Genomic DNA, 23,402 nt, shown 5'->3' with positions numbered 1-23,402 from the left:
ATGGCATTTGATGGCTCACCTGGTCTTGCTCCACAATCGGTGTTCCCCCTATTCTCATGCAAAGCTCTGTAGTGCCTAAGCATGGATGAGGTGTTGTTGTTATATCCCAGCTCCCTGGCACATAGTAAACACTTCACCTTGTGCAAAAGTGAAGCCGCTTAACATAAATTGTATTGCACCATCAGTATTATGAAAATACATCTTCTGTAGAAATTTACATACCTTGTTGGGAGGAATAAAATCAAAATGTTCCCACACAGGGGAGGATGTCCTCCTCTTCTTAGCTGGCTCCATTCTCTCCTGACTTTCTCTCCTCACTCTCATAAACCTCCAAACTGTCTCCAAACTCTCACTAACCGCAACTCTCCATCAAACACCCACATCTTGAATGAAGTCTGAGGGGTTTATATCGCTGTCATAGCTCGCGGCAAAGTTCGAACCACTTCATGAACCAGTCACATGGTACAGCCGGGCAGCGAGGCTTCGGACGTCATCATTTTCAGCTCCTCCCATAAATGAAGCAAGCATCGATACGCGCATCGCGGAAACGCCCCCTCAATTACTCGACACAAGCTTTGAAGCCACGATACAGAACTTCACATCACTAGTATCGATCAAAAACCACTACCAACGTCTGGATCGATATCTGCATCGATCCGCCCACCCTTGTCTCCTGGATCGTAGCTGAGATCAGCGTGAACCACGTGGGTCTCTGCTCCCTGATCTGTTTCCTGTGTTTGGAAAGAGTTCCAGCTTCATCACGGAGTTTCTCTCGGTTTGTGGGCTCATCTAAAGGTAAGCACCGAGCTAACTTTACTGTGAGTTCAGTTCGTGCTGAGTTTAGCTCCTGAATGAGGTCTTCTGCTGCTCTCCTCGGTGTCTGTTCACAGTTTATTGTGAACACGTTGAGAGAAGAGTGAGAGAGTGTTTGGAGAAAAACACCAACTAATCATTAGCTCAGCATGCTGGGAGAAGTTGGAGCAGAAAAGTCTTTTCACTGATAAAAGCTCATTGATCAATGACCATGAGTACCTTTCACGAACAGTTTGGGGAATGGCTGCAATCACAGCATTTGTCAAATAGCTGGTTGTTGATCAATGGTCATGAGAATTTGCATATTAATGATGAAGGAACTGACCTCCCAGCCCATTGTTCCTTCAGTGGTGCTAGTTTCAGTCATTATGTAAATGTAGTGTTTATAAGGTTGGAGTCAGCTGAGACTGAAGAAGTCACCTGGATGAGTGATAGAAATTTCTCCCACTGAAAACTTCCAGATGAACAGAATCAAACTTTGGGGATGGTGGAGTTTGGAGAGAGGCATCATGGGGGCTGGAGAGACTTGTGAAGTGGTGATCAGGTATGGGCCCCTGTTATTATGAATGGTGGGGGGCTGAAGCAGTTGAAAGTGTGGAGTGGGGGAGTAACAGGTCTGTCCCTGTTTGTGGAAACCACAGGAGGAGCTGTTCAGGCTGTTGCTGGGTGTGAATTGTTGATGGAGTCTTTAAACTTGTAGTTGCTGTTTTCCAGACTGAAGCAGAGTCGTTAGCTGAAAACTGGTTTTAGAGGTTCATTCAGGACACCTTCTCAGGCTCTTACAGCCTTACCTGTATCATAACAAAGTGTATAAACCCCAATCCACCTTTAACATGGTCCTTCTCCCAAACCTTCAAATAGGACTTTCTGGCCCTGTCATAGTAAAGGGCTGCTTACAATATTAGAGCCAATGTCACAAAGTTCCTCCTGAAGTATAAGTGAGTGAGAGTTTCCTCACTTTGCAGCACAACACGTCTCACAAGATTTCTACAACCAATCAGAGTGAAATTTGTACTTTGTGTTGTTAGATGAACATATGAGACACTCTTCAGTGCAGTGTGGAGCCTAACAAAGATCTGTTTTGTGTCTCAGCTGATCAGCAGGAGGAGAAGAGCCTGACGGAGCAGCAGAGGAACATTTTCAGCCATCTGGACTCAGCTGAGTCACTACAGAGGAAACGATGAGCTCAACACAGAAGGTGAGGAAAATATCACAGTTTCAGCAAATAATCAGTCACGTCTAAAACTCTCATCCTCCCAACCTGTTATATGACTGTGTTGTATTTTATTGTATGCTATGTTTTTATTTTATACCTATTATGTTTACAAACATCAAGAAGTCACAAGCAAAGGGAGACCACACCATAGCACATGTTTACATAAGGATATTCATCAAAATTAATTATTTATTCATCAAATTTCAAAACCTTTTTAATCAAACAAAAAATACATGTGCAAAGCACCACAACAGCAGCCCGATATCAGACAGAACTGTCACATGATATTAAACATAATGAAGCGCTTCATTATAATTTGTAGATTCAAGCTACGCTTCATATTTTGACCAGCAGATGTCACCAAAGAGGACTGTGTTGAAAAGTAATGACAGTTTGTTCCACAACTGCATTTCACTGGGGGGGTTTGATTATCGATTAAAATCGATTCTAGGTTAGATAACGTGATATTGATTCATTAAAATCCTGAAACGATTTTTAAATATGAATAAATTTTGCCCGAAATGTCAGAATCTCAGGTTAAACTTCAGAAAATTTCAACAACCACCAAACAGCTAAAACAGTAAATGAGAGCAGTTACACGGATTCTGCACAAAGACGTAAACAAAGACGTCGGGGCTGAAAGCCGGCAGCTCACTGATTCTGATGCGTCGGCGGGTCCGCCTCTTATGTTTACATCTTTTTTGGCGCTAGATTCTGAAGCTGCAGGTTTTGTCACTCTCGAAACATAATTGACTGAACCAGCAGCAAAAGAAGACTGTTGTTTACAGCGCTGTCGGGCGCTGTTTCTTTTTTGGTTTTGTTTGTTTGTTTCTTTTTTTCCCTTCCAGCAACAAAACCTCATTTCTGCTGTTCAATACAGAACAAATGTAAACTTTTTAAAGTTATGCAAAACGTTTAGCTGTGTCTCTAATAAACCCTCTGTAACTTTGCTCTACTTCACTTCAGCAGCATCAGCTAATGTTTATATGTTGATTCATGGTTTTCTTTCGTGTTTGATCCACTGCAGAATATTTTTATACTCAGACCAGGAAAATCTCCTTGATTTTTTTTCTGTTTTATCCTCAGTTACTTTGACACAAAGGCATCTGCTGTGATGCTTACACCTCTGACGAAGTCTCAGAAGTGTCAGCTTTTGTTTTAGAAATATAAAATATGGATATGTACTGATATATACTGATCAGAATGCTAATATTTCTGATTGTCTGGGGCAAAATTTCCCCGAATCAAAATCAGTGACGATGCCCAGCCCTACATTTCACTCACTGCCTGTGTTTGTATATCTGTCACTGCAGAACCAATATGGAGCGAGAAGTCAGCGCTCTCAGGAGGCCAACAAACCTCACAGAACAAAGGGGAAGAAGAAATACACCTGTGACGAGTGTGGGAAAGATTTTCCCTGGGCGATTTCCCTAAAAAGACACCAACTCGTCCACAATGGAGAGAGACCGTTCAGCTGTGACGACTGTGGAAAGTCTTTTACCCAGTCTGGAAGCTTAAAAACACACCAATTCCTCCACGGTGGAGTTAAAGCGTACAGCTGTGAAGAGTGTGGGAAGGATTTTCTTAAGAAGGATTCACTACAAATCCATCAGGTCATCCACACTGGAGAGAGACCGTTCAGCTGTGACTTGTGTGGAAAGTCTTTTTCCTGGAAGAAAGCCCTAAAAACACACCAACTCATCCACAGTGGAGTTAAAGCGTACACCTGTGATCAGTGTGGCAAAGCTTTTACTCACAGTAGCAGCTTACGGAGTCATTTAGTTACCCACTCTGGAATAAAGGCATACAGCTGTGACATTTGTGGAAAAACTTTCAGCCATGTAGGGTACAGAAATATTCACCTACGCATTCACACCAGACATGATGTGTACTGCTGTGATCAGTGTGGTAAACTATGTTTAACAGGCACAGAGTTACGATGCCACATGTTTACCCACACTGAGGAGAGACCTTATAAATGTGACCTGTGTGAGAAGACTTTTAAATCTCCACGTTACCTGAGACGACACCAACAGATCCACACCAGAAAGACTTTCCAAGTGCAGTTACTGTGAGGTATGTATTTTATCTTGTGATTTTAGTCTGACTGTCTGAAACAACTGTTAGCAACATGTTAGCATTTCTGCTGCATGGAAAAGCAGCTCTGAGTGATTATTCAGATTTGAATTACAGTATTTTAGTGGTAGCAGTTGAGAATTACATTAGTGTTATTGTAGTATTGTTTCTATTATAGTTTTTGCAACACATTAAGCTGAGTATTATAAAGCAAACAGTAAATGGATTTTATTTTATGTCTTGTCTTTTCTTAGTCCTGGATGTTGACACAGATGATGTTTTGTTTTTTGTTTTTCAGGCGACGTTCACGATAAAAATGTTGAAGGACTTACTTACGCTGTCTTAGTGTCTTTGTTTAGAAGCAGAGCGACACAGTTGGATCCAGTTCTCAACCCTGTCATCGCTGTGGTGGTGGGAAACACTTTCATTGTGACCTTTGTGGGAAAGGTTTCAGATATCAAATCACCCTAAAAAGACATCAACGTAGACACACGAACTACTGCAAAGAATATGGGAGAGGCTTCCCCACAACAAGTGAGTTAAAACAACATGAACTCATTCACAGTGGGGTCACAAAGCATCTCTGTGATCAGTGTGGGTCATCCTTCACCACTGCAAATCAACTTAAAAAACACAAATTAGTCCACACAGGAGAGAAACCATACAAGTGCAGACACTGTGACAAAAGCTTCTCACAATCAGGTAATCGTAACTATCATGAACGTACACACATGGAAGGAAACTACAGCTGTGACCGGTGTGACAAGAGCTTCAGGAATTGCAGTTCATACTCCGAACACAAACGATCCCACGTTACTAATAAACTGTTTCACTGTTACCAATGTGCCAAAACATTCACCTCATTGTCTGCTCTATGCAAACATCAGCGTGATCATCCAGGACTGAAATCACTCCCATCTCTGGATCACGGTGAATCTGCAGAGACAGAAAGATCCTCTTCTGGTTTCAGGGTCAGACTTAAACCCTTGAGATCAGGCTCCACAGACTTCAGGTGGAATCTCCTGTAAACATCTGATGAGGCAGCTATGATTGAAAATGTGCCTCGTTACATTTTAAGCTTCCTAAACTGTTCTACTGTAGTTGAATCAAAAAATCTGTTTCCTCTTATTATGTTTTTATTGAATGTATTTTGATCCATGTGTTCTGCAGATATTTTTTGTTGGGTTTTTTTTTGTTCAGGTTGTTTGTGTTATGAAATCCTTTACCAGTTAAACCAAAATTTTAAATGTTAAATAAAGAAATAGTTTAATGACTACAAATGTGATCCATGATGTCATTTCCTGTATATCAAACCAAAGACTGAAGTGACAAATGTTCTCAGTGACACAGATGGAGGTTTGTCAGAGGAGGAGACTTGGCTGTTCTCACACTGAACAGGGTTCCTGCAGCTTACTGAAAATCCTGACCTGAAATTTATGAAAAAATAAGATCTTTAAAATCTTTTAGATTTTAACAAAGTTGCTGTAGGCATTAAAAATTCTATTTTGTGTTTGAGATATAAAAAAGATTAATTTTGGAAAATAATCATTTAAAGTTGTGGTTTGACTTGCTCCGTTTATCAGTGCTTCCTTTGTTGGCACTGCCTCTCTTCAGAAGTTGTTGGTCTATGTTGACATGACAGCAGATTTTTCAGCTGGACATCCATGATGTGAATCTTATTTCACCACATGACCCAAAATTCATATCTCGATATATCTCAATATTTTTTTAAAGTAAGAACAAAAAGAGTTCTTAGTCCAAGCTGTGTCCCAGATGTCACACAGGCACTTTTATCAACATACAGCATAGATGTACATAAAAAAAACTACTCAAAAATAAATTATGAGCATTTATTAAATAGTAATGCTCCATAAATAAAAGAAAACTGTTGTTTTTGTGCATAACAAAGAGCTCACAACTGTGCAGTCAAAAAAAAAAAACTAACAGACGCTGAGCATAATAACACAGACAGATTTCACAGCTGCTCTGTTCCCAACTTCTACTGTTTGACTGACAGGCTGGAGTTTGAAATCATCTTCGTAACCATGTCTCTCAACAGGTGCCATTTATGGTCCTTATACACACACAATACGGTAATATTACATTGAAGCAGAGTACGTATTACTACGCGAGGCTCCTCTGTAGCTTTAATGCTCCAATAATCCATCAAGCGGTCCAGCTCCGTAGCTTACCAAAGTCATACTAAAACATTTTTTGACAGATTGCTGAGCGCCGTGTTCCACATAAAATCGGTTCGCGGTTATCAAGCACAACCAGAATTCATACAAAAGGCGCACTGTCAACTTTTAAGAGAATGAAAGGATTTTAGCCTGTGCAGCCGCTCTGGGCTGCATGGCGTTAGCGTGGTTAGCTCGTTAATACGTTGACGCTGTACAGGGCGATGCACAGTAACTCGTTAACGGAGTTTTGCGGTGTCCATCTTGTCGCTGCCTGCAGGTGACGCGATGGGGGAGGAGGAGGAGTTGTGTTCAGTTAAGGAGAGAGGCGAGGTCGAGTAACTTTGCGTAGAGACAAAAGTGGACGAAAGAGAGGCAAGCTTTTGGCTCCACAACTATAATTATAACGTAACATAGACTATATCGATATAAAGGATATTATCACATCTTATATCTCGTATAAAAATATATCGATATTTTTGAAAAACTCGATATATCGCCCAGCCCTAACTGAGACTCAGGTAGGCTGTGGTCTGTAAATGATGTCAGTTGGTACTAAGGGACCCACATTGTGCCAACCAAATATCTCCATGCTATTACACCAGCAGCAGGATGGATCCATGCTTTATGTTGTTTAAGACAAATTCTGCCCCTAAAATCTGAATGTTGCAGAGATTGAAAAATGTTGCCTGGTCTGATGGGTCTCAATCTTTTCTTGGCCACTTTTGTTGATCTTGAATGTAAAAGAACCCACCCATCATGTTAATCACACTCTAGAACTTGTTTTAGCATATGGCATAGAAACTGAACATTTAACAGTGTTTCCTGTAAACCCACTCTTGTCTTTTGCTAATACAGTGTCTTGCAAACGTGTTCGGCCCCCTTGAACTTTTCCACATTTTGTCACATTACAGCCACAAACATGAATCAATTGTATTGGAATTCCACGTGAAAGACCAATACAAAGTGGTGTACACGTGAGAAGTGGAACGAAAATCATACATGATTCCAAACATTTTTTTACAAATAAATAACTGCAAAGTGGGGTGTGCGTAATTATTCAGTCCCCTTTGGTCTGAGTGCAGTCAGTTGCCCATAGACGTTGCCTGATGAGTGTGAATGACTAAATAGAGTGCATCTGTGTGTAATCTAATGTCAGTACAAATACAGCTGCTCTGTGACGGCCTGGTGAGGCAGACACTGTGTCTACTTTTAAGATTAGACTTAAAACTTTCCCTTTTACTAAAACATATAGTTATGACAAGACAGGTGACCCTGAATCTCCCCTTAGTTATGATGTAATAGGTGTAGGCTGCTGGCGGTTTTCCCATGATGCATTGAGTATTTCTTCCTCCGTCACCTTTCAGTCACCTGTTAAAAGGGAGATTTTCCTTCCCGTTGTCACCAAAGGGATTGTTGGATTTATTTGTATGTATTATAGTAGGGCAGGGGTCCCCAACTAAAGTAGCAGGAGGTCCACTACCTCCATGATCCAATAAATCTGGGGTCTGAACAGTTTAAATGAACCAACAGAAATATTTTCTTTCATTTTTATATAACATTTATTTAGCAATATATATTTTTGTCTGGAAACTCCTGATCAATTATTCATTTACCCATTAAATCATCTGCTGAACAGACAATCGCAATCCACTTCAAGTACTAACTATAAGCAAAATACAATTTAACAATAACATTATGCAATACTTTTTACCACATCTGTTGCACATGCAACATTAAGGTGTCTTGATGCATGGTCAGTCATCCACGTAAGTAAATCCCAAAATGTTGATTCTATTCATCTGGAGGTAACATTTCGTCACTCATCCAAGTGACTTCTGAAGAAGTACGAGAAAATAGAAGAACCATCTCTGAATCGAGGAGGGGGCCTAAGCGTACGTCATTCACCATCTTACAGTGCTGGGATTGCAGCCATTCCCCAACTCTCTGTGAATGGTACAGAATCAACTATTTTGGGAGAACATTTATGTACAATCAATTCACCACAAAAAGACTAAATATCCAGGAAAATTGAGAAGATCTTTGAACTGTGCAGTAAACATGTTTGACAAACTTAACACAGTGTAACTTAAATCATACTGCAAGACAGAGCTGGCTCTCATTTCAGTGGGAGACAGTTTCATGGACATTTGCACCTAGAATTTTGAACTTTGGGTGAAATGGGGTCAGTGCAACTCTTAAGCATGCATGCAAATGTTCATTAGTCATCTGTGAGCGATTTTTTTCCATTCATCTTTAAATTGCAGATTTTTGCTTCAGGAAGCACACAGCCCCACTCCACTGACGACTTGCTGTTGGCCAACACCCTCAACGACTTTTACTGCTGGTTTCATGAGCCATCAAACAGCCTTGACACCTCCACCTTCCCCAACAATAGAGACACTTTGGTCCATCATCCCCCCACCTCCCCACTCCCACCAGCACAGACCCATCACCACAATCATTGGTTTTGGAAACTCTTTCATAAACTGGCTAAGAATATTATATAATTCCCCAACAGCTCGTATCAGAAGAAATGACCAGACATCCTCCAGCTTCTGTCTCCTGAGGGGCACCAGGCAGGGATGCCCACTCTCCCCTTCACTGTTTGCAATTTTTATTGAACCACTAGCAGCAGCAATTAGACAGGCTACAACAATTAAGGGCATAAAGTGCAAGAATGTAGAACATAAAATCAGTCTCTATGCGGATGATGTGTTGCTTTGTCTCCAAAACTCACAAACCAACCTTTCTGAGGTAATTACTCTAATAAACTGGTTTTCAAGAGTTTCAGATTATTCAATTAACTGGTAAAAATCTACAGTTCTTCCAATTAACTGCTCCTTCCATAATTCTTCTTCTGCCCCACTACAATCTGGAAATATTAAATATTTAGGTATTAATGTCTCTCCTAAGCGTTCAGACTTCCCACATCCCACTTCTAAAGAAAGTAGAAGGCGATCTGACTAGATGGAAATCTCTACCCATATCACTCATGGGAAGGGTCGCCACTATAAAAATGATGATCTTGTTTCTAAATTCCTTTGGAAAGATAAACCCCCGCGTATAAGCTTAAAAAACCTTCAAAGAACCAAGGATAAAGGAGGATTAGATCTACCCAATTTTCAACAATATTTCTTAGCCAACAGACTTCAGTTCATCTCAGGATGGTTAAAATGTACCTTCTTAGATGAGCCCTGGCTAGATGTTGAACAGGCACTATGCAATAATCTAATTCAGACCTACCATTTATCAGCTCAAACATCATCCCTGGAGTTATCCCTGGAGGGCTTAACCCAGGGGTTGTGGTCATAACCTGGATAGTGGCTCTGGTTGCTCTTAGAGGGTGTTCTCCTTGTGGCTGCATGCAGCAGGGCTGGGGGAGGGTCTGTGCTAGCGGACGTAGGTTACTGGCCTGGTAGCCTGGCTGCCCCTGAGTGGATCCGGGGCAGGCGTGGGGGCTTGCGGTTTGGGGGTGGTTCGCCTCCATGCTAGGGCTCTGGCTGGGCCTTGGGGGCTTCGGTCCTCGTTGGTGTGTCACAGAGGTTTTGGGCGGGTGGGTGCACGGGGCTCAGCCCTGGCACAGGGGTCCTCTGGTGCATTGGCCTAACTAAAGGGCTCTTCAACTGGCAGGGAGGTTGTTCCATCCTTGCAGGAGTCCACTCTGCAGGTGGGGGAGAGACATAGGAGAGGTGGAGAATAAACTTAACCCGAGTGTCTATTGTCTTGTGCAGTCTGGGAGATGATTGAATGTTGGGGTGGGTACAGTTTCCTCTGCGGTAGGGTCGGGTGGGCTGCCCCGGGTCCTGAGGGGCTTGGCGGTGCTGCTGCCGTAGGCCCCGGTCTGGATGGGCCTGGGCTCCCTTGCCTTGGTGGGTGCCAGAGGATGGGGGCGCCTACTGGGGTCAGCGGGGGAGCTGGCCCTAGGGAGGGGCATCTTGCCCCTCCCTTCTTTTCCTCCCCATCCCCGGCTGCCTCCCTCTTCCCGCTCCAACACACCCACCCATACAGGTAGGTCCTTGGGGTGCGGGTGTGTCACCAGGTCTGCAGGGGAGGCATCCCCCGTCCCCTTCAATTCAATTCAATTCAATTCAATTCAATTTTATTTATATAGCGCCAAATCACAACAAATGTCGCCTCAAGGCGCTTCATAGATACAGAGAAAAGCCCAACAATCATATGACCCCCTATGAGCAAGCACTTTGGCGAGAGTGGGAAGGAAAAACTCCCTTTTAACAGGAAGAAACCTCCGGCAGAACCAGACTCAGGGAGGGGCGGGGCCATCTGCTGCGACCGGTTGGGGTGAGAGAAGGAAGACAGGATAAAAGACATGCTGTGGAAGAGAGACAGAGATTAATAACAGATATGATTCAATACAGAGAGGTCTATTAACACATAGTGAGTGAGAAAGGTGACTGGAAAGGAAAAACTCAATGCATCATGGGAATCCCCCGGCAGCCTACATCTATTGCAGCATAACTAAGGGAGGATTCAGGGTCACCTGGTCCAGCCCTAAATATATGCTTTAGCAAAAAGGAAAGTTTTAAGCCTAATCTTAAAAGTAGAGATAGTGTCTGTCTCCCGAATCCAAACTGGAAGCTGGTTCCACAGAAGAGGGGCCTGAAAACTGAAGGCTCTCCCTCCCATTCTACTTTTAAATACTCTAGGAACAACAAGTAGGCCTGCAGAGTGGGAGCGAAGTGCTCTAATAGGGTAATATGGTACTACAAGGTCATTAAGATAAGATGAGGCCTGATTATTTAAGACCTTGTATGTGAGGAGCAGGATTTTGAATTCAATTCTGGATTTAACAGGAAGCCAATGAAGGGAAGCCAAAACAGGAGAAATATGCTCTCTCTTTCTAGTCCCTGTCAGTACTCTTGCTGCAGCATTTTGGATTAGCTGAAGGCTTTTCAGTGAGTTTTTTGGACATCCTGATAATAATGAATTGCAGTAGTCCAGCCTGGAAGTAATAAATGCATGAACTAGTTTTTCAGCGTCACTCTGAGACAGGATATTTCTAATTTTAGAGATGTTGCGCAAATGGAAGAACGCAGTCTTACATATTTGTTTAATATGTGCGTTGAAGGACATATCCTGGTCAAAAATGACTCCAAGGTTCCTCACAGTGTTACTGGAGGCCAAGGTAATGCCATCCAGAGTAAGAATCTGGTTAGATACCATATTTCTAAGCTTTTCAGCGCCGAGTACAATGACCTCAGTTTTATCTGAGTTAAGAAGCAGAAAGTTGGTGGCCATCCAAGTCTTTATGTCTTTAAGACATTCCTGCAGTTTAACTAATTGATGTGTGTTATCTGGCTTTATGGACAGATAGAGCTGGGTGTCATCTGCATAGCAGTGAAAATGTATGCTATGTCTTCTAATGATGCTGCCTAGGGGAAGCATGTATAATGTAAACAGAATTGGTCCTAGCACTGAACCCTGTGGAACTCCATAATTAACCTCAGTGTGTGAAGAGGACTCTTCATTTACATGCACAAATTGGAGTCTATTAGATAGATATGATACAAACCACTGCAGTGCAATACCTGTAATACCTACAGCATGTTCTAATCGCTCTAATAGGATATTATGGTCAACAGTATCGAATGCTGCACTAAGGTCAAGAAGGACAAGCACAGAGATGAGTCCACTGTCAGAGGCCATAAGAAGATCATTTGTAACCTTCACTAAAGCTGTTTCTGTGCTGTGATGAACTCTGAAACCTGACTGAAACTCTTCAAATAAACCATTCCTCTGCAGATGATCTGTTAGCTGTTTGACTACTACTCTTTCAAGGATTTTTGATATGAAAGGAAGGTTGGAGATTGGCCTATAATTAGCTAAGACTGCTGGGTCTAGAGATGGCTTTTTGAGTAAAGGTTTAACTGCAGCCACCTTGAAGGCCTGTGGTACATAGCCGATTATTAGAGATAGGTTGATCATATATAAGATCGAAGAATTAATCAATGGCAGGACTTCTTTGAGCAGTTTTGTAGGAATGGGGTCTAAAAGACACGTTGATGGTTTGGAGGAAGTAATTATTGAAGTTAACTCAGAAAGATCGATTGGAGAAAAAGAGTCTAACTTAACATCAATGGAACTAAGAGTAGCTGTAGATAATATTACATCTGTGGGATGATTATTGGTAATTTTTTCTCTAATGATAAAAATTTTATTTGTAAAGAAGTTCATGAAGTCATCACTAGTTAACGTTAAAGGGATGGTTGGCTCAAAAGAGCTCTGACTTTTTGTCAGCCTGGCTACAGTGCTGAAGAGAAACTTGGGGTTGTTCTTATTTTCTTCAATCAGTGATGAGTAGTAAGCTGTTCTGGCTTTGCGGAGGGCTTTCTTATAAAGCAACAAACTATTTCTCCAGGCTAAATGATGATCCTCTAAATTTGTGACACGCCATTTCCTCTCCAGATTACGAGTCATCTGCTTTAGGGTACGTGTTTGAGAATTATACCACGGGGTCAGGTACTTCTGATTAGAGACCTTAGTTTTCACTGGAGCTACAGTATCCAGAGTCGTACGTAGTGAGGAGGTGAAATTATTAACAAGATAATCGACCTCTGTTGGGGTAGCGTTCAGATAGCTGCTCTGCTCTGTGTTGGTACAGGGCATTGACGATGATAACAGTGGCTGGATTATATTCTTAAACTTAGTTACAGCGCTTTCAGAAAGACACCTACTTTGATAAAGTCCACTCTCCACTGCTGCGTAATCAATTATTGTAAATGTAAATGTTATCAAGAAATGATCAGACAGGAGAGGGTTTTCAGGAAACACTGTTAAATGTTCAGTTTCTATGCCATACGTTAAAACAAGATCTAGAGTGTGATTAAAGTGGTGGGTGGGTTCTTTTACATTTTGAGAGAAACCAATTGAGTCTAACAACAGATTAAATGCCATGTTGAGGCTGTCATTTTTAGCATCAACATGGATGTTAAAATCACCCACAATAATTATTTTATCTGAGCTCAGAACTAAATTAGATATAAAGTCTGAGAAATCAGACAGAAACTCTGTGTAAGGCCCAGGTGGACGATAGATGATAACAAGTAAGACTGGTTTCTGAGTTTCACAGCTGGGGTGGACAATGTTAAGCATCAGGCTTTCAAATGAATTAAAAGTCTGTCTTGGTCTTTCATTAATTAATAGACTGGTGTGAAAAATTGTTGCCACACCGCCCCCTCGACCTGTGCTTCGCGATTTCTGGTAGTTAGAATGACTCGGGGGTGTTGATTCATTTAAACTAACATAATCACCTGTCTAGCCACCTGTGCCTCAATTTTATTCCACAACTTAGACATCCGCATTACTCACACTCTAATAACACACATATATATATATAGGGCCTTGAGGGTGGGCACATTAACGGCGTCCAGACGGTCTGTGTATTCAACCCCACCTCTGGTGCCGGTGCCCACCTCTCAATTTTAAATCCACGTAGACATTGAGGGTTCTCGGGAGGGGCCGTGCTAACACCTGCTGCTCTCTGGCAGCAGCACCATGCTCTCCCTTGTTTTGAATGCACTTTAGAACAACATGCAGCAACACTACACATGAGCGGGAGGAGGGAGGTATGGGGTCTTCACACACTCCCGTTCTCTGCTGGCCATCGGGGCAGGAGGGCTGGGAGGAGGTGTTGGCCGTCCAATTGGCCTCCCTGCTGCTGCGGAGCCTGGGGCAGTCTGCTTGCCTCCACCCTGAGGGAAAGGGTAACATCTCTTGGGTCTAGGTACCTGGGCCCGGGGTATAGAGTATGTTTGGGGAGTGTGATTGTGTGTACATGTCCATTTATGTCTATCCTTACGTTGGGTGAGTGCTGAGTGTTTGTATATTCAATTCAATTTTCAATTCAATTTTATTTATATAGCGCCAAATCACAACAAATGTCGCCTCAAGGCGCTTCATAGATACAGAGAAAAGCCCAACAATCATATGACCCCCTATGAGCAAGCACTTTGGCGACAGTGGGAAGGAAAAACTCCCTTTTAACAGGAAGAAACCTCCGGCAGAACCAGGCTCAGGGAGGGGCGGCCATCTGCTGCGACCGGTTGGGGTGAGAGAAGGAAGACAGGATAAAAGACATGCTGTGGAAGAGAGACAGAGATTAATAACAGACATGATTCAATACAGAGAGGTCTATTAACACATAGTGAGTGAGAAAGGTGACTGGAAAGGAAAAACTCAATGCATCATGGGAATCCCCCGGCAGCCTACATCTATTGCAGCATAACTAAGGGAGGATTCAGGGTCACCTGGTCCAGCCCTAACTATATGCTTTAGCAAAAAGGAAAGTTTTAAGCCTAATCTTAAAAGTAGAGATAGTGTCTGTCTCCCGAATCCAAACTGGAAGCTGGTTCCACAGAAGAGGGGCCTGAAAACTGAAGGCTCTCCCTCCCATTCTACTTTTAAATACTCTAGGAACAACAAGTAGGCCTGCAGAGTGGGAGCGAAGTGCTCTAATAGGGTAATATGGTACTACAAGGTCATTAAGATAAGATGGGGCCTGATTATTTAAGACCTTGTATGTGAGGAGCAGGATTTTGAATTCAATTCTGGATGTAACAGGAAGCCAATGAAGGGAAGCCAAAACAGGAGAAATATGCTCTCTCTTTCTAGTCCCTGTCAGTACTCTTGCTGCAGCATTTTGGATTAACTGAAGGCTTTTCAGTGAGTTTTTTGGACATCCTGATAATAACGAATTGCAGTAGTCCAGCCTGGAAGTAATAAATGCATGAACTAGTTTTTCAGCATCACTCTGAGACAGGATATTTCTAATTTTAGAGATGTTGCGCAAATGGAAGAACGCAGTCTTACATATTTGTTTAATATGTGCGTTGAAGGACATATCCTGATCAAAAATGACTCCAAGGTTCCTCACAGTGTTACTGGAGGCCAAGGTAATGCCATCCAGAGTAAGAATCTGGTTAGATACCATATTTCTAAGCTTTTCAGCGCCGAGTACAATGACCTCAGTTTTATCTGAGTTAAGAAGCAGAAAGTTAGTGGCCATCCAAGTCTTTATGTCTTTAAGACATTCCTGCAGTTTAACTAATTGGTGTGTGTTATCTGGCTTTATGGACAGATAGAGCTGGGTGTCATCTGCATAGCAGTGAAAATGTATGCTATGTCTTCTAATGATGCTGCCTAGGGGAAGCATGTATAATGTAAACAGAATTGGTCCTAGCACTGAACCCTGTGGAACTCCATAATTAACCTCAGTGTGTGAAGAGGACTCTCCATTTACATGCACAAATTGGAGTCTATTAGATAGATATGATACAAACCACTGCAGTGCAATACCTGTAATACCTACAGCATGTTCTAATCGCTCTAACAGGATATTATGGTCAACAGTATCGAATGCTGCACTAAGGTCAAGAAGGACAAGCACAGAGATGAGTCCACTGTCAGAGGCCATAAGAAGATCATTTGTAACCTTCACTAAAGCTGTTTCTGTGCTGTGATGAACTCTGAAACCTGACTGAAACTCTTCAAATAAACCATTCCTCTGCAGATGATCTGTTAGCTGTTTGACAACTACTCTTTCAAGGATTTTTGATATGAAAGGAAGGTTGGAGATTGGCCTATAATTAGCTAAGACTGCTGGGTCTAGAGATGGCTTTTTGAGTAAAGGTTTAACTGCAGCCACCTTGAAGGCCTGTGGTACATAGCCGATTATTAGAGATAGGTTGATCATATATAAGATCGAAGAATTAATCAATGGCAGGACTTCTTTGAGCAGTTTTGTAGGAATGGGGTCTAAAAGACACGTTGATGGTTTGGAGGAAGTAATTATTGAAGTTAACTCAGAAAGATCGATTGGAGAAAAAGAGTCTAACTAGTCATCACTAGTTAACGTTAAAGGGATGGTTGGCTCAAAAGAGCTCTGACTTTTCGTCAGCCTGGCTACAGTGCTGAAGAGAAACCTGGGGTTGTTCTTATTTTCTTCAATCAGTGATGAGTAGTAAGCTGTTCTGGCTTTGCGGAGGGCTTTCTTATAAAGCAACAAACTATTTCTCCAGGCTAAATGATGATCCTCTAAATTTGTGACACGCCATTTCCTCTCCAGATTACGAGTCATCTGCTTTAGGGTACGTGTTTGAGAATTATACCACGGGGTCAGGTACTTCTGATTAGAGACCTTAGTTTTCACCGGAGCTACAGTATCCAGAGTCGTACGTAGTGAGGAGGTGAAATTATTAACAAGATAATCGACCTCTGTTGTGGTAGCGTTCAGATAGCTGCTCTGCTCTGTGTTGGTACAGGGCATTGACGATGATAACAGTGGCTGGATTATATTCTTAAACTTAGTTACGGCGCTTTCAGAAAGACATCTACTTTGATAAAGTCCACTCTCCACTGCTGCGTAATCAATTATTGTAAATGTAAATGTTATCAAGAAATGATCAGACAGGAGAGGGTTTTCAGGAAACACTGTTAAATGTTCAGTTTCTATGCCATATGTTAAAACAAGATCTAGAGTGTGATTAAAGTGGTGGGTGGGTTCTTTTACATTTTGAGAGAAACCATATGTGTGTATATGTGTGCATGAGGGTGGGAATGCATGTTTGTGTCTGTGTGTGCCTGTTTGTCTGTGTCTATGTGTCAGGTCGGGTCTTAGACTCTACCTCTCTGGGAACTCCCAGGCCCTCCAAAGTATGGAGGCCTATCTCCCCTCACCACACTCCCTGCCGGTGACTGATGACCTCAGGGGTTGGTGCGTTGGTGGTTCTTGGTGTCCAGGGCTGAGCGCTCAGGTATGTACCAGCTCACTCCCGGTGGCTACTTGACGGGGCCTGGCGCCTGTTGCGCGGGGGGCCCTCGGGCCTCCGGCTTCTGGGCCTGCAGCTCGGTTCACTCTGGCACAGCTGGCTGCCGGCAGAGCCAGCGGGCACGCCGGTGCAGCCCTCTCTAGCTTCTGCTCGGTGGCTACTGGGTGACCCCTTGTCTGGGGATCCTCAGCCCTTTCCATGAGGGTGGCACGGATGCCCCTCCGGTGGTCCTCCTTGGGCTCTCGCACTCTGGGGCCTCTGGATGTCTGGTGCCTGGATCTCCTCCATGCCTGCTTCATGCCCTGGGGGACAGGGCTATGGCTCCCTACATCCTCTAGCAGACCATTACATGGGGAAACCATTTGAATACAAGCGCGCTGATCCACACAGGTGTGCACACGGGTGTTCACTGTTCGTAGACTTAAATCACACCTTTATTGGCTGCTACTTCAAAGCACATTGTGCGCTGTCTGTCCTGCGTGCTGCACAACAACATTCAATATTTAGTATTTACTGCTGTTTACACTTAGCTAGATTAATGCGATGGTGTTGTGTTTAGTATGTTGCTTTGTTTTTTTTTTTTGCTTGTTTTCTATTCTTTTTCTCTCAACGGGTGATCCAGGAGATTTTTCCCCCCCTTTCTCACTGTCCCTCTCCCCTTCTGTTTTTCTTTTCCTTCCTCTTTCTTTCTCCCTTTCCTATCCCTCACTCATATCTGTCCCATCTGTAACAACTGAAAATAAAATAAAATAAATAATAAAAACAAAGGTCGATCAAATGGATCAATACGGCAATGCCATGATGATCCATTTGGCAAAATAAATCCATTGGGTATCTTTGTTGGTCTTCAGACAACAATTCTGACGGCTAAAGAACCAAATGGGACAGGAAAAAAAACAAAAAAAAAAAACAAGGGGGGCCCAGGAAAAAAAGTTTGGGAACCACTGTCTTAGTATGTGATTTGCTCGATGGTGAACATGGTGAACTAAAGTCTAAAGTCTGCCTGCATGAATTTTCAGCAGAACTGAGAGAGATTATTTGGCTCCCCCCGACAGAAGCCTGTTCATCTCATTCGATACAAAGAATCGGCTCTTAGAGCGAACTCGTTCGACACATCACTACCAGCCTCGGGTTTAAAACTAGTGTTAATGGAGGGAGTTGGAAGGTTCAGGTTTTGTTCCACGACTGCATTTCACTCACTGCCTCTGTTTGTATCTCTGTCACTGCAGGACCAACATGGACCGAGAAGTCAGCGCTCTCAGGAGGCCGACAAACCTCACAGAGGAAAGAGAGAAAAAAAAATACAGCAGTGACGAGTGTGGGAAAGATTTTACTGCGAAAGCTTCACTAACACAGCATCAGGTCATCCACACTGGAGAAAGACGGTTCAGCTGTGGCGACTGTGGAAAGTCTTTTACTCAGTCTGGAAGCTTAAAAACACACCAGGTCATCCACACTGGAGAGAGACCATACAAGTGTGATATTTGTGGAAGGTCTTTTTCCTCAGCTTCATACTTAAAAACACACCAACTCATCCGCAGTGGAGTTAAGCGTACAGCTGTGATCAGTGTGGCAGAGCTTTTGCTCACATTAGCAGCTTACAGAGTCATCTAGTTACCCACTCTGGAATTAAGGCATACAGCTGTGACATTTGTGGAAAAACTTTCAGCCAGATAGGGAGTCGAAATACACACCTACACATTCACACCAGACATGATGTGTACAGCTGTACTGTGTGTACAGTGTGGTAAACTATGTTTAACAGGCACACAGTTACAACGCCACGTTTACCCACTCTGAGGAGAGACCTTATAAATGTGACCTGTGTGAGAAGACTTTTAAAACTCCACGTAACCTGAAAGAACACCAACAAATCCATGGACTCCATTGATTCTTTTAAGAAACAGCTGAAGACATTTTTATTTAGAAAAGCAATTTTTATTAATTTCTTCTTATGCTGTTTTTATAGTTTTATTGTTTTACATTGTTTTATTTACTGTTATATTGTTTTTATATTCCCATTTCCTGTGTTGTAAAGCACTTTGAGATTTTTATCTGTGAAAAGCGCTATATAAATAAATTTTACTTACTTACTTACTTACACCAGAAAGACTCTACAAGTGCAGTTACTGTGAGGTATGTATTTTTATTTTCATCTTGTCATTTTAACCCGACTGTTTGGAACAACTCTGCTCATTACATTGTGTTAGTATGTTAGTAATTTTACTGGATGGAAAAGCAGCTCTGAGTGATTATTTAGATTTGAATCACAGTTTTTTTAGTGATAGTATTTGAGAATTATATTACTCTTGTCGTATAATTAATTTAGTATTATTATTAGAGATGGCACGATACCACTTTTTATGTCCGATACCGATAACCATATCATAAAAGATCATAAATTTGGACATCTGCCAATACCGATATAAATCCAATATAGCGTATTTTATAATGAATAAACATTTTTTTATATCTTGCTGCATTTTGTATAAGTTGCTACTCAAAGTTTTAAAAAAAAACAAGCAAAACTAACTATTCTGTTATACCTTTATGCAAAAAATACACTGCACCCAAAATATTTCATAGTTCAGCAATACTGATCAATCTATTAAACTTAAACCTGCTCCATCCTCCGTATTCTGTTTTTTTTAAATCAGTTTTTAGTGGAAATATTAAGCAACCTAACTAATAGGGTTGCAAATTCCCAGGAAAAAAAAGGGGAACCATCCTCCCCACCCTCAACCTCATAATGCTTAATTGACGTAATCGTCTTTAATTTAATGCACATGTAAAAAAAAAATTAATGCACAGAAATCAGTACTCTTTCTACAATAATTACATAGATTCAACATCTTTCTTCAACAGAATTGTAGACTACATAGATGGTATCTTTCCAAAGGAAAAAGTACTATAGCTTACCAGGGTATATTAGACTTAACAGTTACTATATATAGTAATGGATTTCTATACATTGTACATCAGATAAAAACTTTGGTTGTAAGATCCTGATATGTATTCAATAAAAGATAGACATGAGAATAAGAAAGAAAAGTATGTCTTTGTGCCCCCTTTTCCCTGTTCATGCCCTATCGGCCCCCCTGGCTAAACTTTGCTAGATCCGCCCCTGCACAGTTACCAGCCGTCAGCTGCGTAGAAAAAGATCCTGGTGTAGAAAGTAATATTAAATAAATTCTAACAACAGCTTATCAAGCTTAAACGTGCTGCTGTTGTTTATCTGCTGGTTTCCTCTTTCTGGCAAAAAATGGGCGATAAACAAACAAGAGAGGTGGGAGTGGCGACAGAAAAGCTGATCAGCTGATCATTGATCAGCTTCATGATTGACTCGTAGTGCTCCGACGTGCTAAGGTTTTGAGCTCGATTATGCCATGTCGCAAGTTTTGTGAGATGCTTTTGTGATATTTAATGGATCGGATTACATTTTTTATTTCTCCGATATCTGATCTAGTAATTCAGGTCAGTATCTCTCTAATTATTATAATACTTTTGTTACTATTATAGTTTTTGTAGCACATTAAACTGACCTAAGTGTTATCATGTAAGCAATAAAAGGTAACTGGACGTTGGCAAAGATGCTCTTTATTTCAGGCGATGTTCAGGATTAAAATGGTGGTGGGAAAGACTTTCATTGTGACCTTTGTGGAAAAACTTTCAGTCATCAAAAGACCCTAAAAATATATCAATGTAGACACACTGCAGACAAAATGAACTACTGTAAAGAATTTGGGAAAGGCTTCCCCAGACCAAAGGACTTAAAACAGCATGAACTCATTCACAGTGGGGTTAAAAAGCATGTCTGTGATCAGTGTGGGTCATCCTTCACCACTGCAAGTCAGCTTAAAAGACACAAACGTGTCCACACAGGAGAGAAACCATACAAGTGCAGACACTGTGACAAAAGCTTCTCACAAACAGGTAGTCACAACAATCATGAAAGTGTCGGTTAAAAAGGGGTGTTTTACTTCATTTTTAGCAGTAGCATCATCATTATATCAGAATCATTTAATAAGCATTGCATTAAACATTGATTGAAGCTATTGACATTACATTTAACATTTGTATTACAGTGATTGTTATAACCTGGTGTTAATCTTTTATTTACAGGTGTCAGAATAATTATATGATTTCTCTTTGCAGGTGTAAACATGATCACCTTATACATATGGCAGTTTGTTGCCCATTATAGAGTTGTGCCTGAGTCAATAAAGGTCAAAAACTTCAGTCAGCGTTATGACTGGCTGATCCATGGTGTGGAATGACTTTGGGCCCAGGAGGTTGCATGCGCTTACACAACACTGATATTATGTGATTCTTTGTGATTTTTATTCAGTTATATCTTTTCATTAAGTTTTTAAGTAGTGGTAGTTCATTAAACTAACATGCATTTAATATTGTATCCCTGATTCAGCGTATTATATACAGGTCAACTTGACAATTTGTAAAACCTTGCAGCTGTAATGTTGTGTCTCTCTAGGGGACAGTTCGCTCTAAGGAGAGGCGTGGGAGCCAGTGTCTGTCCTCGAGACGATGAGAATGTTTTTCTTGCTGTGTCTAAAGTTGTCAATATTGACTGTATTGTACCACCTGTACGCATGAGGGGGCGTTCTAATACCCTGATTTTCATAAAACAATGAGTGTGTGGAGTTTGTAATGAGATCTGATGCTGTCTGCTGTATGGTGTCCATCTCCCACGCGTGTGTTCATTAAATCATCGTTTGACTTGACCCGGCCGGACCAGTGTTGTTATTTTGGGTTTTCCTCCTGTATCCCTCCTCAATATTTGAATCCGTAACAGTTTTGGGGGCTCGTCCTGTGGTATTGGGGAGGAAGATTTTGAGGTTTGGACGGTCCGAGTTGGTCGAACGGGCAGGCACGAGCCAGTGGTCTGACGTGAGTGGGCAGGCCAGCACATCTAAAGGTAAGGCACAACCTGTTGAATGTAAATCCAAACTGTGCCAAATTGGATTGTATAAATTAAAAGTCTACTCACTGAAATTACTGGTGAAGGCCTGTTTTGATTTTGATGAAAAATCTCATGAGTGTTGAAATTTGAAGTAAGGTAAAGGTAATAATACTGAGTTAGAGTCTCAGGTAAAGGTAATAATACTGAGTTAGAGTCTCAGGTAAAGGTAATAATACTGGGTCAGAGTCCCAAGGTAAAGGAAAATAATACTGAGTTAGAGGCTCAGGTAGTTTGATAGGGAATTCGTCAGTTTGTGAGTTAGAGTCTCCATTGGTCTAAAGATTGCATCTGTGTTGGTCATGTTGCGAGTTAGAGTCTCCATTGTCCATAACGTTGCATCTGCCTCAGTCATACTCTTGTCTTTGGGTGTTGTCTGTTGTTTAAAAGTATTATAAATTTGTGAGAACGGTGGTTAGAGTCCACTAGGAAGCGCAGTGCTCAGAGGTAACGCTTGCCAAGGCCAGGGACGCCTAGGCCTTGTCCTCTTTGAGGGATAGTCAGTTGGTCACTGTGGAATTTGGGGCACTCCAGAATAACTAGGAGTTAGAGTCTCCTTACCGTGTTGAACGGTATCTGCGCTTTTTTGGACACTCTAAATTGAGTTAGGGATTTTAGAGATGAGGCCAGATACAGTTAGAGTCTGATACTGGTTAATTGATTACAAAAAAGTTGGACTTTCTTCGGTTGGACCCGTTATCTTAAATTTGTCAAAATTGTGTAGGCGCTAAAACTTTCAGGCCTGAGAGTGAGTGTAAATATAAGACGTCTTTGTAAAATAAGATAGAGAGTTGAGTGTGAAACGAGGCTGTGTGTGACGATAGCGTGCTGCAGCGCTGCGAGCTATGTTTGGATTGTGTGTGAACATGCAAATGACGTGGCTGCTGTGAGGTACATAGAGGACGTTCATTTTTGTTTAGAGTGTGATTGACTGTTATAATTATGCTTTGCAAGTATTGTTAAAGCTTGCTGTATTATTGCTGTGAATATATGATTAATGACTGTGGTTGGCATATTTCTCTTGTGTTGCATGGCTGAAAATTGGAAAGTTTAAAATGCTTTTGATTCAAGCAAGATATATATGAAGTTATAAGACTGTGAGCGTCTTTTTCTTTCAGCGTGAGACTACAGACAAATATGCTTGCTTAACCCAGTTGCTTTTTCGTGATAATATAAGATATAGTACATTTAAATCTGAGTTATTGTGGTATATGCTGAGGTGAGTGTTTACAATTTGGATCAAATTGTAGTGAATTAATTTGAGACAAAATTTAAGTGTACTTAGAAAACCACACATTTATTCCCCTAGAAGAATCTTAATTAATAATACCTTTAGATAAAATTGTTAAAAGGTT

At 41.6% G+C, this 23,402-nt stretch overlaps 1 protein-coding gene and 1 long non-coding RNA gene across 2 annotated transcripts; both read left to right on the top strand.

The window, feature by feature from the left end:
- The first annotated feature begins 633 nt into the window (after positions 1–633).
- Positions 634–18,392, top strand: LOC148101124 (uncharacterized). The gene is made up of 3 exons (XR_015719529.1): positions 634–795; positions 1,906–2,011; positions 18,299–18,392. It is a non-coding gene; the product is annotated as an uncharacterized LOC148101124 (long non-coding RNA).
- LOC148101125 (uncharacterized) lies at positions 2,984–4,592 on the top strand (the record flags this gene model as incomplete). The annotated part of the gene is made up of 3 exons (XM_087845697.1): positions 2,984–3,009; positions 3,396–4,105; positions 4,465–4,592. Coding segments are annotated over 2 exons (735 nt in total), but the record flags the coding sequence as incomplete, so codon positions are not given.
- Positions 18,393–23,402: the final 5,010 nt, after the last annotated feature.

The sequence above is a fragment of the Neolamprologus brichardi genome, chromosome 9 (assembly GCF_056152115.1).
Source record: "Neolamprologus brichardi isolate AB-2024 chromosome 9, ASM5615211v1, whole genome shotgun sequence".
Classification (NCBI taxonomy): domain Eukaryota; kingdom Metazoa; phylum Chordata; class Actinopteri; order Cichliformes; family Cichlidae; genus Neolamprologus; species Neolamprologus brichardi.
The sequence above is the reverse complement of the archived record's forward strand: the minus strand, read 5'-3'. Positions and strand labels throughout refer to the sequence as shown.